This window comes from Narcine bancroftii, chromosome 2, assembly GCF_036971445.1.
Source record: "Narcine bancroftii isolate sNarBan1 chromosome 2, sNarBan1.hap1, whole genome shotgun sequence".
NCBI lineage: Eukaryota > Metazoa > Chordata > Chondrichthyes > Torpediniformes > Narcinidae > Narcine > Narcine bancroftii.
The window spans coordinates 137,749,676-137,773,202 of record NC_091470.1 but is presented as its reverse complement, the minus strand read 5'-3'; the positions used below and the strand labels follow the sequence as shown (position 1 = coordinate 137,773,202).

General features: G+C 43.2%; 1 protein-coding gene across 1 annotated transcript in view; it reads right to left on the bottom strand.

Annotated features, from left to right (window-relative positions):
* Positions 1-316: 316 nt before the first annotated feature.
* Positions 317-23,527, bottom strand: part of heatr4 (HEAT repeat containing 4) — a 96,267-nt gene continuing 73,056 nt past the window's right edge. Inside the window, exons 12-19 of the mRNA XM_069915539.1 lie at positions 20,467-20,585; positions 19,174-19,354; positions 9,683-9,752; positions 7,477-7,666; positions 3,682-3,760; positions 3,210-3,408; positions 1,730-1,791; positions 317-493 (exon numbers count right to left, since the gene is read on the bottom strand). Of these exons, the coding sequence (XP_069771640.1) occupies positions 419-493; positions 1,730-1,791; positions 3,210-3,408; positions 3,682-3,760; positions 7,477-7,666; positions 9,683-9,752; positions 19,174-19,354; positions 20,467-20,585 (975 nt within the window). The 3' untranslated portion in view covers positions 317-418. The remainder of the gene's footprint in view (positions 494-1,729; positions 1,792-3,209; positions 3,409-3,681; positions 3,761-7,476; positions 7,667-9,682; positions 9,753-19,173; positions 19,355-20,466; positions 20,586-23,527) is intronic.

Sequence of the window (23,527 nt, the reverse complement as noted above, 5' to 3'; positions counted from 1 at the left end):
TTAAAGCCTATTCCTTCCTGAACACACCGAACAAATTCCACTCCATCTAAACCCTTCACTCTAAGAAGGTGCCAATCAATATTAGTGAAAATCACCCATGGGGTGGGGGGGGGGGGGGGCGGAAAGAATCTATAATATATACCCAGTAGGGTTATTTCCCCTTGCCTGTTCCCAACTTTTACCTACACTGACTCAGCAGATTTTTTAAAATGTAAATTTCTTTCATTTGTTGGTAGTTATGAGCCTTGCCTTGCTCAGTTTACAAACTCACCCAGATCGCTCCTCATCAAATCAACTTTTATTTCACTTCGCTTGCCATCTAAAAATCCAAGTGTGGTTCTTCCCTGCTCCTTTTTCCTTCCTGTAAGTGGCCAGGGTGCATGATGGCTTCTGCTCTCTGCCATCAGTACCCTGGAGCTCAGCTCTGCTGAAGGTTCTCTGACACCTGGCAGATTTCCCCTCTGTTCCTGTCTGTGATTCTGCTACACCAGAGCTGTGCAATAGAAGAGGAACTGTGAACATGAGCAGAGTAATGGTGATCCAAGGTGAGACTATGTGTACTCTATCCCTGGCCCACATCAAGGGGCAGGAACAACCTGGTCACGGGTGGCAGAGTAGTGTAGCAGCACAACACTATTACAGTGCCCAGTGACCTGGGTTTGAATCCAGTGTTGTCTATGAGGAATTTGTACATTATCCTCATGACTACATGGGATTTCTCCCACGTTCCAAAGACCAACAGGTTTAGAAGATTAATTAGTTACATGGGTGTACCTGGGCGGCATGGGCATGTGGGCCAGGAAAGGTCTGTTATTGTGCTGTGTTTCTTAAACAAAAATTAATCAAGCAGAAAAGTTGCAGCAAATGAAAGAGGCAGGTAGAGGCTGCAATGAGCTCAGTTCATGGGGACAGAGCTCAAGGCAGCTCTGACAGGAATGGTGGCTGACAATTGGAGTTGGAGTTAGAGAGGTTTCTCATGAAATGGGCAAGGTATGGAAGAGAGATTGGGAGAAAGGAAGCAAAGAAGATGAGAGGAAGTGCATGACGAGGGCACCCAATCTGCTGTTAATCCCAGGCAGGACGTTAGCTGGGACTTGTGGAACAAAGATCTCAGCATACAGATACAGAATTCACTAGGAGTGGAGACCATGGGAGAAGGTGAAGGCTTTCATCAGGGACTGAGTATAGAGGAGGGATGTCATATTACAACTGTACAACACACTGGTGAGACTGTGCTTGGAGTAATTTGCCCAGTTTTGGTCATCCAGCCATAGGAAGGATACCATTAAAATGCATAGGGTGCAAGAAAGAGTCACGATGAAGTTCGGGGTTTGAAAGCTGAAGACATGAGAGGCTTGATCGGCTGGGAGGCCTTAGAGGTTTAGAGAATCATGAGAGATAGAGACAAGGGGAATAGTTATTTTTTTCCCAGAGGCTGAAACTCGAGGACAGAGGTGAGAGAAAGGGTCCTGAGGCAACCTTTTCATGCAGAAGGTGGTGGGTTTATGGAATGGACTGCCAGAGGAGGTGGTGGAGGAGGGGAACAAGACAATATTTAAAAGCTGTTTGGACAGATGCATGCACTCGGGCCAAAACAGGTAAATGGGATTGGCTCAGGTACATAATTTGATCGGCGTAGATATGTACTGAGCTTTTTCATGCTCTGACCCTGAAAGGGGCCAAGCTTGAATGAAAAACAGTGGCTCATGAAAACCTTGAGTTCAGTTACCTGCGCCTCAACCTCGCACTCAAAATCCTTGACACGTGCCTGCATTGGAGAGGGACTTGGGTCTGAAAGAAAAAATGAATGTCATAGAACACACCACCACAGAAACATACCCCTTCAGTCCTTCCAGTCTGTGCTGAACCACTTTTTTTCCCTAGTCCCACTGACCTGCACCCAGTCCATAGCCCTCCATACCTCTCCCATCCATTTACTTGTCCAAATTCTTAAATGTTACAATTGAGCTCACATTCACGACTTTAGCTGGCAGCTCATTCCACACTCCCACCAATCTGTGTGAAGAAGTCCCCCTCATGTTCTCTCTAAATGTTTCCCCTTTCACTCTTAACCCATGTCCTCTGGTTTATATCTCACCTACCCTCAGTGGAAAAATCCTATCTACATTTGTTCTGTCTATTCCCCTCATAATTTTAAATACCTCTATCAAATCTCCCCTCATTCTTCAACACTCCAAGGAATAAAGTCCTAACCTGTTCCTGTAACTCAATTCCTGAAGAACGGGCAACATCTTAGTAAATCTTCTCTTCAATCTTTCTATTTTATTGATATCTTTCCTGTATTTAATCCAAATTTGGCCTCACCAATGTCACTTTGATTTATGAAGCCCAATGTGTCAAAGGCTCTCTTTACAACCCAATCCACCTGTGATGCCACTTTCAGGGAATTATGTATCTGTATTCCCAGATCCCTCTGTTCTCCACTCCTCAGTGCCCTACCATTTACCATGTATGTCCTTTCTTGGGTTTGTCCTTCCAAAATGCAACATCTCACACTTGTCTGTATTAAATTCCATTTTTCCAGCTGGTCCAGATCCCTCTGCAAGCTCTGAAAATATTCCTCGCTGTCCACAACACCTCCAATCTTAGAATCATCTGCAAACTTGCTGATTCAATTTACCACATTATCATCCAGATCATTGATAATAGATGACAAACAACAATGGTCCCAGCACCGATTCCTGAGACACACCACTAATCACAGACCTCCAGTCTGAGAAGCAATCATCCATTGTGGTTTTTCCCGTTCAGCCATTGTCAAATCCAGTTCACTACCTCACCATGAATACCTAGCATTTGAACCTTCCGAACTTGATGGTGGATTTATCCCAGACCGAACCACCATGACTGTCCCCACAACAGCAGCTACAGTTCTGACTGGGCCACATCCCACCAACCTCAGACTTGTCGACCTGACTGCCCAAGGTTGCAATCCTATGTTAACACTTCTAAACTATTCCCCACACCACTAGTATAAAGAGGGATGGAGGCAGAGAGAGTCAGGAAGAGAAAAAAATGCAATGCACACCTAACTTGAGTATAGGCTCCCCACCCACCCTGCCTGATGTGCCTCTCATCCCCCAATCAGTGTTGCCACTGAATCGTCAGCAGTTTGGTCCGACCCATCATGGTCTGGTGCCAGCCAGTGGTCCCACCCTCCACTGTCCGGTGCCAGCGATCAGTCCCACCCGTCACGGTCTGGTGCTGGCGATCAGTAACATCTGTCACAGTCTGATGAAGATGTTCAATCTGCTTTTTTAGCACTTTTAGCTGTTCTGGTTGTGTCTTCAGATTGATCCACTCCAACTGCTGGGAGACATTCAACTTCACCTTTTCCAGTCTCAGCAGCTTCGACGTGACCACATCTTTCTGGCACAGGGTACAGACCTATACATGGCAAAGAATCAAACCTACTGTCAAGCTGGGTGCTCTTAACTTCATTTAAAACATGCTCTCCATATATCAAATGGCTGAATCTGGGAATGCATGACTTGTCCAGGTACACAGACAGGGTCCCATGCATCCTTCGGATCACACTGACTGGGGGTGGAGGGGAAGGTAATGCGGGGAAAAGGACCTGCTGTTCGATTGAGAAGAATGCTGTTCAGTCTCTGAGATGAAGACACACAAATAGGTGCAGCCAATTTTTGGTGTTTCTACCTGATCTTTTATCTTTTTGACCATTCCTTCTTCCATTTCACTGCGGCCTCCCAGACTTAGCAGAGCTAATCTCACATCTCTGTGATGAGAAAGATAAAGATGTCAACATTTCCACCTATTATTTTCATTGCCACACTCTTCCTGAGTCCTTGCCCTGATGGTATTAGATAAGATGGTAAGCATTGATCTCCCACTGCATAGCGAGGCAGAGGAAGCCCTTCAGAGCATGCCAAGAGGAACAACCAGCAATGTTACTAAACTCCACAGGTTCTTTCACATGAACAGACAAACAAATATAGAGGCAGAAAATTCACAAAAGAATAATTGGGGGTGCTAAATGCAGTGTCAGTGCTGAGTTGCTCATTAACTGGTTGAAGAGACATTGGGCAAAGTCATTTGTGACTTTGATCAGAGTGGCTTTAGCACTGATGAGAAGCTATCGAACAGAGTTAAACAAGATGATGGGATGGTAGTTTCATACAAAAAATGTGCTGGAGGAACTCAGCAGGTCACATAGTGTCCATTGGAAGCAAAGATGTGAAACAAACATTTCAGGCCTGAACCTTATGTCATGATATGAGCAGAAAGCTGGCAAGCACCTGAATAAACAGGTGGGGGGAGGTGGAAGAAAGGGCTGGGGAAAGAGGAAAGGCCCATAGGCAAGAGGCAAGACTTGCATATGGGTGGGAGGGCAGAAGCGAAAAAAAGCCGGTGATGGGGGAGGGATGGGGAGCTGGAGGAAAGGAAACAGGAATAAAGGAAAAGAGAGAGAGACAGAAGGGAAGAACAGAAACTGGAGGTCTATGTGAATGCCATCGGGTTGGTGAGTGCCCAGATGGAAATATTAAGTGGTGTCCCCCAATTTGCAGGTGACCTCAATTTGGCAGTGCATGAGGCGATGGACAGACATACCAGTGTGAAAATGGGGCATGGAATTGAAATGTGTGGTTCACAATATTGAGCAGACAGAGAAAAGATGCTCAGCAAAACCTTCTCCCAGTCTGTGTCCAGTCTCTCCAATGTAGAAGAGGCCACAACGGGAGTACTGGATGCAGTAGATGATCCCTTCAGATTTCACAAATGAAGTGTTATTTCACAAGTGAAGTGTTACTTCACTTGGAAGCACTGTTTGGGGCCCTCTGGTTGTGAAGGAGGAGGTGGGGGTACAAATGGAGCATTTCCTGCAGTGACAGGGCTAGGTCCCAAGGAGGTGATTTCTGGAAAGGGATGAGTGGATGAGAGAGTCAGAGAGCAAGCAGTCCCAGCAGAAGGCGCACAGGGGAAGATGTGTCTGGTGGTTATTATCACTAGAGCTTTTTTCTCTTTTGCCCTCCCACTCATGTCCATCTATGGCCTGTGCTTCTCCCCCGCCCCTTCTTCCTTCCTTCTCCCATCTTTTCACTCAAACATTTACTGCTTTCTACTAATACTTTGATGTAGGGCTCAGTCCCAAAATATGGGTGATATAGTATACCTTTGCTTCCTATGGATGCTGCATGACCTGCTCAGTTTCTCCAGCACTTCTGTATATCAAACAGGGACTTGTATAGCAGGGGAACATACCGACCCAACACATCCATGCCAACCAAGGTGCCTATCTGAGTAGGTCCCATTTGCCTGTGTCCAGCCCATTATCCCTTTTCTCTTCATGTACCTATCTAGAAATCTTTTTAACATTCTCCTTCCTCTGGCAGCTCATTTCACAAATCCACCTCCCTGTGTGTGAAAAAGATGCCCTTCCCCTTTAAATCTTTCCTTTCTCACCTTAAATCTATACTGCTCATCATTTTATTAACATTTGTAAGGTCTCTCTCATGGTCCTGGAAAAGAGTCCCAGCCTTCACTTAACACTTAGACCCATCAGTCAGTTAAATCCACAGGAGCCTGCGACCTTTCCAGATTAATGATATTCTTTCTATTGCTTTGAATTTGAGTAGCCGGTGTGGTAAACAACTTTAGAGCCAGGATGGTAGGATGGTAATGTTCATGAGCAGACTGTGGGAATGAAGATGGTTGAATTTAAAGGGCAATGGCTAAGAAGTCAGCTACATTAAAATTATCAGCTGATGTGGAGGCAGGCAGGGAAGGGAACAATGCTTAGAGCTAGAGTCATTGGAACAAGGCAGAATAATAGTTAAGAACAGACTAGATGGACTGAAGGGCCGTTTCTGTGCTGTGGTGCCATATAATTTGATTTTAGAGTAAGGGGTTATTTTTGTTCTACCCTTAGAGGGAATCCAAGGAAGAGGGTGGTTATAATTAGAGGTAAAAAATGTTCCACATTCCAATGATCCTCTGGAAACAGCATTTAAGTATCTAGACAAGGACTTGTATCCCTAGGGTATAGAAGACTACAGGCCAAGTGCTGGTGAATGGAATTAAGGTTGGCAAGGGTAAGGAGGCCCAAGGTTCAAGCTCAGTGTTGCATGGCTCCAAGATTTTATTCAAACTTTTGTGATGTTAATTGGAGTATTTCCTAAATTGGTGTTTGGATGCACACAAACCACACCTGGAACATTGTGTGGGTCTGATCACCAGGGAAGGTTAGACTTGCAATGGGGAGATTACACTTGAAAGGGAAATCAGAAGGGCAGAAGAGGACACAAGATGGACCTGCCAAGCAGACTAAAGGAAGATCAAGTGATTAAACAGGTGTAATATGAAGAAAGGGTAGCACGAAAGAGAATTGGTCCCCTTAAAGGCCTTCCTTGTGTGGTTAGGTGAGATTAAAAAATGAATATTTTGAAACATGGTCTTTTCACCAGTTAGAGATTTGAGAGATCATGTTGCATTTGTATAAGATGTTGGTGAGCCCCTATTTGGAATACTGTGCAGTGCACAAGAGTTGGAGAAGCTCAGCATCCATAGAAAGTAAAAGTCAATCCACATTTTTGGCTTGAGCCCTTTTCAGGTCACCCCTCTCATTTGGAGAACTTTGTTCATTTTTGGTCACCATGCTGCAAAGAAGATTTATGAAAATGTCAGGATTTAGTAGTCTGAGCTATTGGGAGAGGTTGTAGCAGGCTTTAGCAGGGATTTTATCTGAAGGCTGCACCTGGCAATTGGAGTCAGGTGACCCAGGCAGTTGGTGTTGAAAAACTCAGATCAGCAGGAAGCTGATTGGGCAATAAAAATCAAGTGATCCAAAGCAGGCTGGAGTTTTATACCGGAGTGCAGAATGAGGGGTGATCTCATAGAGGTGTACAGAATTATAAGAGGAATAGACCAGGTGAATGCAGTTTTTTGCCTAGAATAGGGAAATGGAAACCAAAAGACATGGTTTATGGTGAGGAGAGATTTAATTGGAACTTGACAAGAGGGTGGTGGGAATTTGGAAAGGGCTGCTGGAGAGGTCATTGTGGGAGGTACGATGGCAATGTTTAAGAAAGAGATGGAACAGATACAGGGATGGGATGGGTTTAGAGGGATACAAACACAAGCAGATGGGGCTTGTGCGTATGAGACATTTTGGGACTGTTTACATGCTCTATGCCTCCAATTGTCATTTTTCCTGACTGTGGAAAAGTCATAGGAGCAAAGGAATTGCAGCAAATGAGTTGCGATGTCCTGGAATCAAGGAGGTATTGGTGGCCTTAGACTTCAACAGCATGGACATTGACCCAATTAATCCATTCTGACCAGGCTAGTCCCATTTGCCTGGATTTGGGCCAAAGAAAGTGCAGCAAAACCAGAGTATTAGAATGTGTCTATCTGTCAGTACATTTGCTGGGAAGTTACTTTTCATACAGCTAAGCTGGCCAAGCATTGGATCATACTTGAAACACCAACACTTACTTCCAGACCAATGGGTCACTCTCCACCAGGAGGCGCTCTCTTAAAACTGCCTGTACCTTGGGATCCTGCAGGTTCAAGGATACAATCGTGTTGCAGATTTCCATTCGGATGCCAGGTTCGTTCTCATAATGGAGTGCCCAAAGTAACAAGTCCTTCAGCTCCTCAGTCACGTAGCCAATGGCTCCTAAAGCTTCTCCATTCAGGACCAAGGAATAAGAATCAATGTGGATGGTATCAGAACCTGGACCTAGTTATCAGATCTTGATCACATCCATAAAAACGAGCAAGGACACAGCAGAGAGAAACTCCCCTACCTCAACAACTGCATTGGAGCTGCTTCCTGCATGCACATGGAACTCATTAATTTTATCATCTTTGCTACTAATTTCCCCTTTGCTCTCAAATTCACTTGGATGCTCTGATACTTCCCTCCCTTTTCTGGGTCTCTTTCCTTCTCAGTTGACAAACTGCCCATCAGCATAGCCTATATATCTCCCTCTGCTGCGTCTGATCTGGAAGGTGAAGTCTTCCAACTCAAGATATCTGAAATGTCCTTGCTTTTCATGGCTTCTCCTCCATTCTGGTTAATGGACATTCCTTGCAGTTCTGGTCACCCTTTCTTCCCCCAGCCCTCACCTTTCACCCTATCCACATTCAGCACATCATCCTTAGACATTTCTGCCAAGCTCCAACACAATTTTATCAGCAGTTACACATTACCCTACCTATTCCTTTCGGTTCTGAGGGAACAACTCCACCCATGTCTCCCTGCTCTGCTCGCCCCACCCCATCTCTCAATGATCCCTGCACCTCCTCCATCCTGGAACGTGAACAGCCCTCCCAGGTGAGGCAGACACTCATGGGCACCTCACAGACTGCATTCAGTGCTCTCAATATGGCCTCCTCTCCATTGGAGACACCAAACACAGTGTGGGTGATCACTTCATTGAACAGCAGCACTTTGTCCTCATTGACCATCCTGAGCTCCTGGTTATATACCATTGCAACTCCCCTTCCTATTCCCACCCTTGATCCTTCTCCACTCCCAATGTAACCCAACTTGTACTTCAGTGAGCAGCACTTCATATTCTGACTGGATAGTTGATCCCTAACCCATTGGTATAAACATTGAATTTTCCAACTTCAGGCAACCCTTACCCTTTTGTGTCTTCCACTCTCCTGGTCCTCTTCCATTCCACCTACTCCCTACAATTTTCACCCACCTCCTCCCCTACCTGGTTCCATCAGCCATTCACTTCTTCCCCCAATGGTTCCCATTATCACCTTCCTTCAGATTTCAGCACTGGTGGCCTTTGCATCCCCGCATTACCCTCTAGCAACCGTCTCTTCCTTCAGCCAACCTTCCCACGTCTGCTTCCACCTATTACCTCCTGTCTCCCAATACCCCTACTGAGCTCATCTATCTGTCATCCTTCACCCCTACTGCTCCCTGTCTTCTCAGGTTTATAGTAGGAATCTTTCCTCTCCATTCTCAGTCCTGTTGCAGGGTCTCAACCTGAAACCAATAATTCCTCCTCTTCCCCCAACCCCCACCACCCCAATGGTGCCACTCAACCCAGTTTCTCCTGCAGATTTTTTCTCCTAGAAACCACAGATCCTTTGGAGAGGGAGAGACAGCCCAGGAACTGGAAATCAATTTGAGAGCAGCTGTGCCCATGAGAGCTCTTGCCATGTTTTAAAAAAAAACAGCAGAAGACTACAGACAAATACAGTAGCAGCCACATCAGTATGAAGGTGCAGGGAGCTATTGGGTCTGGTGGGATATTCTGTTTGTCCATATGCAACCCCTACAAGTTTAAACCAGTGGGTCAAAATGCATGAATCTTGTAATGTCTACTTTCCTCCTTGCCCTTTCACCAGTCCAGCAGAAGTGATTGTTTCCCATGAACCTTCTCCAACCACTGGAGATTCTTAATCCAGCCTCCTAATCCATCCTCTTCATCCTTACACTTCAATGTCCATATGGCAGAATCTTGTAAAGGAAGGGTACAACCTCACTTTGCAGGCCTGCCCAGACTCAATGCACAATGCATGCCCTAGCTTGAGAGTTCACGTTATATCGCATATACCATAGTCCTATTGAAAGCAAGGGGAAGGGATGCATGGGCTCTTGGGCTGAACCCTCTAAGGTGAGATGGAAATGTTCTGCTTGTAGATATCAATGCAGCAATTTGGACACACCTACCCTTTATTGCATAGGCCTTCACCTTCCAGATATGGTCAGACTGCATCAGCCGTAGGAGGTGATCAAGGACCTGAAAATGACAGTGAAGAATTACTCGGCATTTATTGCTCCTTTCCCAGTTTTCTCAAGACCCCAACTCTCAACCAAAAACTGTTGTCATGGACCATGGTCTATTGGCCAGCAATGGATGACAGCTAACATCTGTCAAGCGTCATGTATATGGCTACTCAAGTTCAGTCTGTGCAATTCTAGACAAACAATCAGGGACAGACAAATCCACCAGGTAGTTAGAAAGGTGATTAAGTGGAAGAAATTAGGAATTTGGTATGGTGGAAATTAAGGATTAGATAAGTAACTCAGGAATAAATAAAAATGAACTTATGAATGAAGAATTAGTGACAGACAAATCAGGTTCGAACATTGGGGCAGGAAACTGGGGACAGACAGTCATGGATGGAAAATTAGAGGTGGGCAACTAGGGATAGGTAGTGGGGCACAGGCAATTTGGACAGAAAATCAGGACAGACAGATGGCATGGGAAATAGTCAAAAACTGCAGATGCTGAAAATCCAAAGTGTAAACAAAATATCAGGAATGCTGTAGATATAGCAGCATCTGTGGAGACAGAATCCGTTTCTATTTCAGTTGTGACAAGGTGTGTTTCATCTTTTTCTGTTTTGGGTTTGATAATTGGTGGAAGGGATTGGGACATTACAAATGGGGAAACTAAGGATGGGAAATTTGGACTGGAAATTCTAGTACCATTGCATCACAGAAGTAGGAAGTCATGTGGCTGTAACCATTCATTACAGAAGGAACCCAAGTGTCTATCATGTATGTGCCAGAGCAAGCCTTCTGACGCACCAACTCTGGTAGCCTTGCTCTCCTTTTCCCTAACTCCCTCTTGAAGGGGACAATGTCTACCACATTCAGTCGCAACAATTTGGGATGAGAAATAAGGGACAGATATTTACAGACACGAAATTAAACACAGATAATAGGGAATAATGGAACCCGAGTTAGGGACCTGGAGATGGATAAACTGTGGATCTTGAGGGAGGCAGAGGTAGTTGCAGACAGGAGTGTCAGAGAGGCAGTCATCCCAAAAATTCAGGAGGCAGGCAGGTAGCTGGGTGACTATTAGGAGAGGGAAGGTGAAGATGCAGACAGTGCAGAGCATCCCTGTGGCCATTCCAATCAGCAACAGGTATTCTGTTTTGGATACTGTTGCTGGAGACACCAACCAGGTGGACACATATTCGGTGCAGAGGCTGGCCCTCACTCCAGCTCAGAAGGGAAGGAGAGCAATGGTGATTGGGGACTTGTTGGTTAGACAAGTGGATTAGGATTCTGTGAACAAGATTAAGGCTCCCAGATGGTAAGTTGCCTCCCATGTGCCACAGTCAGGATTGTCTCTGATCGAGTTCATAGCGTTCTGGAGGGCGAGCAGCCGGGTGTTGAGGTCTACGTGGGGACAAATGACATAGAGAGGAGTAGGGATGAGGTCTTGAAGAGGGAATACAGGAAGTTAGGAATGAAGTTAAAAAGCAGGACCTCAAGGGTGGTAATCTCAGGATTGCTGTTTGTGCCAGAGGGTAGGAACAGGAGGTTGTGGCAGATGAATGCATAGCTGAAGAGTTGGTGCAATGGGCAGGGGTTAGATTTGTGGATCATTGGGGTCTCTTCTGGGGAAGGTCTGACCTCTACAAAAAAGGTGGGCTGCACCTGAACTGGTGGGGGATCAATATCCTAGCAGGCAAGTTTGCTAGATCTGTTGGGGAGGGGTTAAACTAGTTTGCCAGGAGGGTGGGAATCAGAATGTGATTGCAGAGATTAGGGTAGAAGGGAACCAAGGTGTTAGGGTCGAGAAAGAGGAATTTAGAAAAAAGTCAAAAATAATGAGCAGCAAGGAAGACAAAAAGGACAGGCAGGTGAAAAGTCAGGATAATTTGCTGTACAATAGAAATACAGCAAGATCGGTAACAGATACTGGTCTAAGGGTATGTACCTAAATGCACGGAGCATTAGGAATAAAGTAGATGACCTTGTTGTAAGACTTTTGATAAGGTTCCGCATGGAAGGTTAATAAGGAAGGTTCAGTCACTAGGGATTAGTAGAGAGATTGTGACATGGGTTCAGAGATGGCTGGAAGATAGACAGCAGAGAGTCATGGTGGACAACTGTCTGTCAGGTTAGAAGCCTGTGACAAGCGGAATGCCTCAGGGATCAGTGCTGGGTCCCTTGTTGTTTATCATTTATACTAATGATTTAGAGGAGGGGGTGGTTAACTGGGTAAGCAAATATGCAGATGATACAAAAATAGGGGAGTGGTGGATAGTGAGGAAGGTTTTCTTGGATAACAGAAGGTTTTGGTTTGTTTGGAAGAGTGAGCTGAAAGATGGCAGATGGAATTTAATGTAGACAAGTGCGAGGTGCTGCATTTTGGTAAGAATAACCAGAATGGGACATATGCAGTTAAGGGGAGGGCATTGAGGTATGCAGAGGAACAGAGTGACCTGGGGGTTATGGTACAGAATTCATTGAAGGTGGATTCCCATGTAGACAGGGTGGTTAAGAAGGCATATGGTATGCTGCCCTTCATAAATCATAGTATAGAGCAGGGGTGGCCAAACCACAAGCCACATACGGTAGGTGTCCGCAGCGGGGAGGGTACTTCTTTAGGGCTTCTTCACTATCTGCAGTGTATCAGCATTTTGCAAATGGATGATTTGCAAGACAAGGATTGTAAAATACTTTCCCCAACAAAACTGTACCGGGGTGGGCAACCTCTCACGCCAGCAGCCACAGCCCCTGTATCCCACGCCGGGGGGCTGTCAGGCGTGGGGAGTTGGGTCACCGGTTGATTGTCATCAGCCCGCCCCTTGCTAGGCACCTGAGAGCGGCGAGCCACTTTCAGGCTGCTGCTTTCAGGTGCCTAGGGGGAGCACTGGGAAATGGAGAATATACCTCCCCAAGGTGGGTTGAGTAAGTTCAACTCAGGGATGGGTTCTCTGCTTTCAGGTGGCCTCCCGACAGCCGCATTTGGGTATTTTAAGCGACTTTACATTCGGGTATTATGGCCACCTGAACGATAGTGAGTGTGGGTGTGGCTTGTGATCGTGTGATTGCTCCGGCTCTCAAACATTGAAGTTTATGGTTCTTATGTTAAGCAAGTTTGGCCACCCCTTCTATAGGACATAGGATCTGGGAAGTGATGCTGCAGCTATTTAAGGCATTGGTGGGGCCTGTTTTGGAATACTGTGCTCAGTTCTGGTGTCCAAATTATAGAAAGGATAGAGATAAGGTGGAGAGGGTGCAGAGGTTTACAAGGATGTTGCCTGGCTTACAGCATCTGGATTACAGAGAGAGATTTAAAAAACTGGGACTTTATTCACTGGAACATAGACAGCTGAGAGGGGACTTGATAGAGGTATTTAAAATTATGAAAGAAATAGATAGACTAGACATAAACAGACTTATTCCCCTGAGGACAGGGGAGGTTGGAACAAGAGGGCATGTTAAGGGTAAGGGGGAAAAACTTTAGGAGAAATATTAGAGGATGCTTTTTCACTTAGCGAGTGGTGGCAGAATGGAATGATCTTCCAAAAGAGATAGTTGCAGCAAGGACCCTTCTGTAATTTAAGAGAAGGTTGGATGTGTACATGGAGGGTTATGGGCGGAGAGCGGGAGGGTTGAGCTAGTGGAGTTGTTCAAGTGAACCGGTGCGGACTCAAGGGCCGACATGGCCTGCTTCTGCACTGTAAACGGTTATATATGGTTGTCCAGCTACAGTTTGAAAGATATGACTGGCCATCACTGAGACATGGCTTAATGAAGGATGTGATTGGGAGTAGAATGTCCAAGGGTACACAGTGTACAGGAAAGATAGTCAGGTAGGTAGAGGGGGTGGCGTGGCCCTGATGGTAAGTAATGATATTAAATCACTAGAAATAAGAGACATAGGGTCAGAAGTGGTAGAGTCCTTACGGGTTGAGTTAAGAAATGGCAAGAGTAAAAGGCAGTTATATACAGCCCCCAAAACTTCAGCTGCGAAGTGGACTACGAGTTACAGCTGGAGACAGAAAACGTGTGTCAGAAGGAAAATGTCAAAATAATTATGGGGGATTTTAACGTGAAAGGGGATTGGGAAAGTCAGGAAGGTACTGGATCTCAGGAGAGGGAGTTTGTAGAATGCCTATGGGATGGCTTTTTTGGAGCAGCTTGTTGATAAGCCCACCAGGGGATCGGCAGTTTTGGATTGGGTGATGTGTAATGAACCTAAGGTGATTAGGGAACTAAAGGTAATGGAATCCTTAGGAAATAGTGATCAGTTTCAAATTTGAAAAGAAGCTGATATCAGGGGTGTCAATATTTCAGTGGAACAAAGGGAATTACAGTGGGATGAGAGAGGAACTGGCCCAAGTTGAATGGAAAAGTAAGCTAGACGGCAGAGCAGAATTGGATGATATTACTATAAGAAATAAAGAAAGCGCATGATAGATATAGTCCAAGAAAAAGCAAAATTCTGAATGGAAAAATGGCACTAATATGGCTAACAAGAGAAGTTAAGGCTAAAATAAAAGCAAAACCGGGCAGACAAGGAAGCTAAAATTAGTGGAAAACAAGACTGGGAAACTTAAAAACTTACAGAAAGAGAAAGAAAATCATTAGGAAAGAAAAGATGAATTATGAAAAGAAGTTGGCAAATAAGAGTTTTTTTAAATATATGAAGAGTGAAAGAGAGACACTGGTAGATATAGAACTGATTGAAATTGATACTGGAGAAATGGTAATGGGTAACAAAGAGATGGCAGAGGAACTAAATGAGTATTTTGAGTCAGTCTTCACTGAGGAAGACTATAGTGATATACCTGACAGTCAGAGGTCTCAGAATAGAATTACGTACAGTTAGGATTACTAGGGAGACAGTGCTTAGTAAGCTGAATGGACTGAAGGTAGATAAGTTGCCCAGACCGGATGAGGTGCACCCACGAGGCATTGGAATTGATTTTCCAGAAATCAAAAGATTTTGACGTGGTTCTGGAGGATTGGAAGGTGGCAAATGTTGTTCCATTGTTTAAGAAAAGAAGGAGAAAAAAGGAAATGATAGGCCTATTAGTCTGACGTCAGTATTTGGAAAGTTATTGGAGTCGATCCTCAAGGAGGAGGTTATGAAATGCCCGATATGATGTGTCCAAGCCAGCATGGTTTCATGAAGGGAAGATCCTGCCTGACCAACCTAATGGAAATTTTTGAGGAAATCTCAAGTAGGATGGACAAGGGAGAGGCTGTGGATGTTGTGTAATTGGATTTTCAAAAGGCCTTCGATAAGGTGCCGCATAAGAGGCTGCTTTAATAAGATGAGAGCCAATGGAATTACAGGAAAGATATTAGATTGGGTAGAGCATTGGCTGTTAGGAACCAAAGGGTGGGAATAAAGGGATCCTGTTCTGGTTGGATGCTGATTACTAATGGTGTTCTGCAAGGGTCGGTGTTGGGACCACTTCTTTTTACAATGTATATTGATGATTTGGATTATGGATTGAATGGTTTTATGGCCAAGTTTGCAGATGACACCAAAATAGGTGGTGGAGTAGGAAGTGTTGAAAAAACCAACAGGTTAAAGCATTATATAAGGGACCGTTAGCGAAAGTGACAGTAAATGGACATGTATCAAAGCAATTTAACTTAAGCAGGTCAACACGGCAGGGATGCCTACTATCACCTTTATTGTTCGCGTTAGCTATAGAACCACTAGCAGAATTGATAAGAACAGATAATAATATAAAAGGAATAAAAATAAAAGACAAGGAATATAAAATCAGTTTATTTGCGGATGATGTTATAATGTACTTAACAGAACCAGAACTATCAATAAAAGAATTATATAAGAAATTGAAGGAATATGGAGAAGTGTCGGGTTACAAGATAAACATAAATAAAAGTGAAGCAATGCCTATGAATAATGCGGATTTCTCAAAATTTAAGAAGGAATCACCATTTAGATGGCAAATGCAAGCAATAAGATACCTAGGTGTACAAATAAACAAAAATCTCGGCCAACTATATAAACTCAATTATTATCCACTAATGAAAAAATTACAGGACGATTTAGAGCATTGGAAAGATTTACCACTAACACTAATAGGAAGGATAAACTGTATTAAAATGAACATTTTTCCAAGGATATTATACTTATTTCAGGCATTGCCAATACAACTGACAGAGAAATTCTTCAAGGAGTTAAAGAAAATAATAAGGAAATTTTTATGGAGAGGGGGGAAACCGAGGATAGCACTAGATAAATTAACAGAATGGTATAAACAAGGAGGCTTACAACTGCCAAACTTTAAAAATTATTATAGAGCCGCACAATTAAGATACCTATCAGATTTTTATCAAACAAGGGAAAAGCCAGATTGGACCAGATTAGAATTAGATAAAATAGGGGAAAAAATACCTGAACACATATTATATAAATGGGATGAAAAATTGGTACAACATAGAAGTTCTCCAGTATTACATCATCTCCTCAATATTTGGAAGAAGATTCATGTAGAAAGAAATAAAACAAATTATCAATTACCAAAACTAATATTGACGCAAAACAAGTTACTCCCTTTTACAATAGATAACCTTTCCTTTAGAGAATGGGAAAAAAAAGGGATTAAAAGAATAGAAAATTGTTTTTCAGGAAATAGATTCTTATCCTTTGAACAAATGAAAGATAAGTACAATATAACTCAAGATACAGCGCTGGCATATTACCAATTGAGATTGTACTTGAAGGATAAATTAGGAAGCAGTTTGAGTTTGCCAGAGGGAAGTAACCTTGAATATGTGATTACAGATACAATGTTAATCAAAAGATTTATAACAAATATAAAACTGCAAGAAAAGGAGAATGAGGAAACAAATGGTCAAACTAAACAAAAATGGGAACAAGATTTAAATATAAAGATAAAAAAGGAAACATGGGAGAAGTTATGCTCCGGAACGATGAGAAATACAATAAATACGAGGTTACGTATGATACAATATAACTGGATACACAGGCTATACATTACACCTCAAAAGTTAAATAAATGGGACCCAACAGTATCTGATAGATGTTTTCGATGTAAAAAAGAAATGGGAACAACAATTCATGCAATCTGGACATGTGAGAAAGTAAAAAAATTTTGGGAAGATCTAAATCAGATATTAAATAAAATAACAGAAAACAATATACCAAAGAATCCAGAGATCTTCCTCCTAAGTAACATAAAAAACAAAGAATTTGGAATTGATTTGGAGGATGCACAAAAAAGATTTCTTAAGATAGCTCTAGCCGTAGCAAAAAAATGTATTATGTCAACCTGGAAATTGGAAGATAATTTGAAAATACAACAATGGTATATAGAAATGAATAAATGTATTCCATTAGAAAAAATAACATATAGTTTAATATTTAATATTGAAATATTCGAACAAATATGGGAGCCTTACATTAAATACAATAGCGAAAAGCTACCGGGGACAATCATTACCTAAGTTAACGGAAGGAAAAGGAAATGAAAAGAATGGACTCAGTAGAATTTCTGGTGTATTTTTATTGAATGACAACATTGTCTGACTGGTTTAATGTATCCTAGATTGTATACCTTAAATGGACGGGAGGGGGGAGGTAGGGAGGGTGGGATGGGAGGAGGGAGAGGGGGGGGAGAAAATGGCACTGTATATGTGTGAAAAGGAAAAAGTGTGTACCATGGTTAATGTGATTTATGGTGTGAAAAAAAAATTTTAAAAAAAAGAAACCAACAGGTTGCAGAGAGACTTGGAATAAACAGGCAGATTATTATTTGGATGGGGAGAAAATTCAAAATTCAGAAGTGTAAAGGGACTTGGGGGTACTCATGCAGGATACCCAAAAGGTTAATCACCAGGTTGGATCACCAGTAAAGAAAGCGAATGTTATGTTGGCATTCGTTTCAAGGGGAATAGTGTCTAAGAGTAAAGAGGTATTGATGAGGCTCTATGGGGCTCTGGTGGGACCTCATTTGGAGAACTGTGTGCAGTTTTGGGCCCCTTATCTGAGAAGGGATGTAATGATGGAGAAAGTACAGAGAAGATTGACCAGGATGAATCCTGGAATGCAAGGACTACCATATGAGGAACACTTAGCGGCTCCTGGACTCTATTCATTGGAGTATAGAAGAATCAGAGGGGATCTCATAAAAATATTTCAAATGCTGAAGGGATTGAAGAAAGTAGCCGTGAATAAGATGTTTCCTTTGGTGAGTGAATCCAGAACAAGAGGGCACAGTCTTAGAATTAGAACATGCCCATTTAAAACCGATTAGGAGAAATTTCTTTAGCCGGGGGTCTGGATTTGTGGAATTCATTGCCACAGACAGCAGTGGAGGTTGGATCATTGGGGGAGGTTAAGGGGAAGATTGATAGGTATCTCATTAGTCAAGGTATCAAGGGATATGGGGAAAAGGCCAGAATTTGGAACTAGATGTGAGAACTTAGCAGACTTGATGGGCTGAATGGCCTGCTTCTGTTCCTTTTTCTTGTGATTGTGAAAAAGAAAAGAAATGGGCATTTTGGGATTGAAAATTAGAAAGTAGGGAATAAGGACAACCTGGCTACCATGGAAGAATAATTAGGGAAGTAAAATAAGGAAGAACAAGTTTATCAGGTGATCATAGACCCTGGCAAGTGGGATGAAGAAGTGGCTGGGAAACACAGAATGGTCAATGCATCTTTGATCAGAGATCACTGACATATGTAGAGTTAAGACAATTGCTAAAACGAACTTAAAAAAAAGCGTAAACATTTGGTGCCATTTAGAAACTAATGGAATTGTATTGATGTAATATACTGATAGTCTCTGAACACTGCCTTAAATTTTACATTTTTTGTTAAACAACAAAATGTCCCTCTTTTGTTCTGTCCCAAGGTGGAAGCTTTATGGATCCAAGTCTGAAACAATTGGCTAGGAATTAAATACAGACATTTGTACTAGTGTATTATGGACAGGATTTTAAGTTCAGACATACAGCATGGTAACAGTCCATTTTGGCCTACAAGGCCGTGCTGCCCAATTGATCAACATTTGAATGGTGGGAGGAAACTGGAGACCCCAGGGAAAACCCATGCAAACATGGGGAGAACATACAAATTCCTTACAGACAGTGCAGGAGTCAAACCCTGGTCCCAAATGCTGGTGCTGTAACAGCTTTACACAAACTGCTACGCGACCAATGCCTTTAAGTGAAAGACCTTAACATATTTAAGTGATGTACATAATTCTTTGCACATACAGGAAATGTGTATGTGGAATTTGCAATGGTAAATTTGGGCAAATAAAGAATGAATAACTGGACTGAGTAAATGGACCAAGTCACAAAAAAGATTTGTTTCCTGTCATGTTTCCTGATGGAGATGAGCATTGTCTGCCGCACCCCGCCTCGTGTGTTATGTGGGTGCACTATGGTTCCCTGAACCTTCTCATCCTTTAACTTCAGCAAACCAGCCGTTAGGCACGCCTCTCTCCTCACACCAGTGAAATCATCCTTGAAGCAGTCGAGAAAGCTGGGCATCAGTTTCCCCGTCATCACCCCGAGCTGGCCAATGCAAGACAATGCCTCGATTCGTGTCCTGCTGTCCCCTTTTTCCAGTCTCTCTCTGCAACACAAGTATGCATCTTACCCTGCATTCATGAATCCCGCAAATTAATAACATCAACTCTCTCCCATTTTTCACCCCTCAAACCCAGTTCTCATTCCTCACCTTCTTTAGGAAGCCCCTTGTTTGGAAGACAAGTTGCTTCTACTTCTGATCTGTGGAATTTGAGATGGCTGATGAAGGCAGCGTGGGAGATGCAGCCCTTCCACAGACAGGGCAGAGGGTGGCTGGTTGGGAAGCTTGTGAGGTTGTCCACTTTCCTAACATTTGTACAAAGCTGATGCATGAAATTCATGCATCCCAATGGTCAGGGGTCAAAGAATGCTAGGAGGCATTAGAATCTTGCATTAAGGACCTCCTTGAATATCTTTCTCTGTACATCTGATTCTCATACCTACCTCTTCTCATTGGAGTTTGGAAGGATGAGGATGATCTTATAGAAATGTATAAAAGTAAGAAAGGAGGAGATAATAGAATAGATAAGCAGGGAGATTGTTTTCACTGGTGGGGGGGGGGAGACCTGAATGAGGGGCCACAGCCTCAAGATTTAGGGAAGTAGATTTAGGACAGGGATGAGGATAAACTGCTTCCTGAATAAAAGAGTATTTCATTAAATTTATTTAAGGCACATATAGATCTTTGAATGTAGTGGAATGAATGATTAGGAATTAGTAGGTGGAGTTGAGCCCATGATCTTTGGGTTGTGCAATTTAACAAGTCTTGGGGGTGTGATATTAAGTTGTGGGGTCAGGAGGGAGGGCTGGTGTGGGGATTGGGAGGTTGTTGGTTGGGTAGAATAAACACTATCTCTGATAGGGAGACTCCAGGGATCTCACTGAACAGGAGATCACCTGGTTAATGGGAATCTAGTGGAGGAAGAACTTGTTCCTTTGTTCATCATAACATTTATGTTCTAACTGCTTTTCTGACTTGGTATCTATGACAGTCTATAGCTTGTAATAAAAATAGCTTGAAAGATCCAGATGCTAAACACAAATCAAAACTTAGTAAAGACTGAAGTTTCAGAGCAGAGATACACAGAGGATACATGTGTCATTGGACAGGCAGAATGGGCTCTCCACACACCTGAAAGATCAAGGTATCTCTCTTACCTGAGCTCATCATGAACTTTCTTCCCCAGCCCCAAGGCTCCGAGTGCTTGTGTAGCTGCCTGGCGGACTTTGTTATTCCAATCATTCCACATTAGGTAGACAATCTTGTGCATCAGATCCTGGGACACAAAGAAAAGGCAAATACTCTTCTGTATGCACCTGCAGGCGCACACATAAACTTGTCCTTTTGAACCTCCACTTTTTGCATTCACCTCATTTAGAAAATCATCTGTGCCTTTATTCCTTCTACCAAAGTACATATCCATACACTTCCCTAAATTGTATTCGATCTGCCCATTCTTCCAACACTTTCATTCAATGATGCGACCGATGAAGGCAAGCAACCCAAACACTCTCTTCGCTTCTCTGTCGACCTGCACCACCATATTTAAAGAGTCATGTACCTGGAGCCCTGGGTCCCTCTGCTCCATAACATTCACTGCCACTAACAAAATTATTCTTACTCAAATGTAACACTTTGCACTTCTCCGAGTTGAACTGCATCTGCCATTCCTTAATCTATTTTCCCATCTGGTCTACACATTGATGTAAACTTAGGTAATCTTCTTCACTGTCCACTGTAGCACATACTTTTGTGTCATCAGCAAACTTAGCTTGCCACAAACATCCTCGTCCACATCATTACTAAAAGCAAAGCTCGTAATACCAAGCCCTGAGTTACTCCACTGGTCTCAGTCCTTCAGTCTGAAAAACTGCCTTCTACAACTGCTCTCTGACTTTTATCACCAAGCCAAATTTTTTTTTTTTTTTTTTTTGGAGTTGCCCTCCTATCCTATATGCCGTAACCTTCGATACCAACCTACTATGTAGAAAGACATAGTAGAAACCCAACATAACATAACCTCTCTATTAAAATTCATAAAATAGCATCATCTGCCTTTCCCTCGTCCACCTTCTCAGTTGTCTCTTTAAACAATTTTTTATCAAGTTTGTGAGGAATGATTTCCCATGTGAAAATCTATGCTGACTCTCCTTGATTTTTACCTGGCTATCCAAATGTTGATTGATTATATCTCTCCAGCAGTTTCCTCGCCACTGACATCAGATTAATAGATCTGTAGTTACCAGGATTATCCTAACAGCCCATTTTTAATAATACCACCATATTTGCCACCCTCCAGTCCTCTAGAACTTGTCCCATCTTCAGTGATAAGTTAAAAATTTCTGTCAGGCCCCCAAAAATGTCCATCTTGCCTTCCTACAATGTTCTGGACCTGAATATTTATCCACCTTGATATGATCTAAGATTGCTAACACCTCTTCACTTCTCATGTAGCAATGTCCTAGGCTATCTTTAGTTACCTCCCTCCCCCCAATCTGTTTATCCTGCTCCACATTACATATATTCACAAAACATTTATACATGATATTCCCCATCTCCTCTGGTTCTACACGTAGATGTCCATCCTGATCTTTCACTGGTGATCCTTTAGTTCTTGATTCTTAATGTACTGATTCACTCAAACCTGCAATACACAAAAGTGCTGGAGAAACACACAGCAATCGTAAGAGTAAAGGGTAACCAATGTTTCGAGGCCGGGCCCTTCATCAGCAATAAGAGAAAAGACAGGCAGGTTCTGAATAAAAAGGTAGTATGTTCCTCTTGCAGGATGTAGGAAATTTCGGACAGCACAAGAGTCACTGATGACGACACCTGCAAAAGGTGTATCCAGCTGCAGCTCTGCATAGACCGAATTAGGGAACTGGATGAACTCTAGATCATTTAGGTGGCAGAGGGACTGATAGACAGGAGTTATAAGGAGGCAGTTACATCCTGGAGACAGGAAGCAGTTAGCTGTGTGACTGTCAGGGGAGGGAAAGGGAATATGCATAGGCAGTTGGTGCAGTGTGTGTGTGTGGCCTCTGTCAGTCATGGTCGACTCATGGGTACTGCACCAAGTGAAGCTGGAGTGGCCTCTCCAGGTGCAAGCCAAGGCAGAGTTGGTATGGTGATCCATCTATTGTCCATGCAGTAGGACCCCACCCCCCCCCGCCCCCCGACAGGTCAAAATGAACATCGGACTCTGGATTTTTCCTTGGGGTTTACTCCCAAAGCCTTTTCAGGTATAGCCACAAGGCAAAGGAGGTTTTTTTTCCAGAGTTTTCCCTCTCCTAGATGAGTTACTATCCATGGTTAACAAGCCCAACATACACAGAGCAACTGGTTTCAAGGTGCCAGTGGCCTGCCTTTGACCCTTCTCCTGACAGTGAGAACAGCTCTGCTGGGCATAATAACTATGCCACATGTGAAGGCCAGGAGTTGCACTTGGTTGTCAGAGGCTGTTTGAGATGCGCGCCATGAAGAGCATTTATGTAGCAATAGGAACTCATCCCCATGACCACACTTCAGCTACGACAACTTTTAGAGCCCTAAACCGTATGCAATATTGATAGACCATAAGACAAAGGAGCAGAAATTAGGCTATTCAGCCCTTTGAGTCTGCCCCGCCATTTAATCATGAGCTGAACCACTCAGCCCCACTGCCTGGCCTTCTCCCCATAACCTTTGATGCTCTGGCTAATCAAGAATCTATTGTCTCTTCCTTAAATATTAAATACACCCAATGACTATGGCACAGATTTACCACCCACTGGCCAATTCCTTTACATCTCTGTTCTAAGTGGATGTCCTTCAATCCTAAAGTTGTGCCCTCTTCCCACCATGGGAAACAACCTTTCTACATTTACTCTATCCATGTTTTTCAACATTCAAAATGTTTCAATGAGATCCCTCCTTATTCTTCTAAATTCCAATAAGTACAAGCCAAGAGTTGTCGAACAATGCTCATATGATAAGCCTTTCATTCCAGGAATCATCCTTATGAATCTCTTCTGAACCGTTTCCATCATCAGCACTTTCTTAAATGAAGAGCCCAAAACTGCTCACGATACTCTATGTGAGGTCTCACTCGTGCCTTTTAAAGCCTCATCATTACATCCCTGCTCTTGAATTGTCACCATTGCATTTTCTTGCTTCACCATTGACTCAATGTGCAAGTTTACTTCAAGCTGTTCTGCATGAGGGCTCCCAGGTCACTTT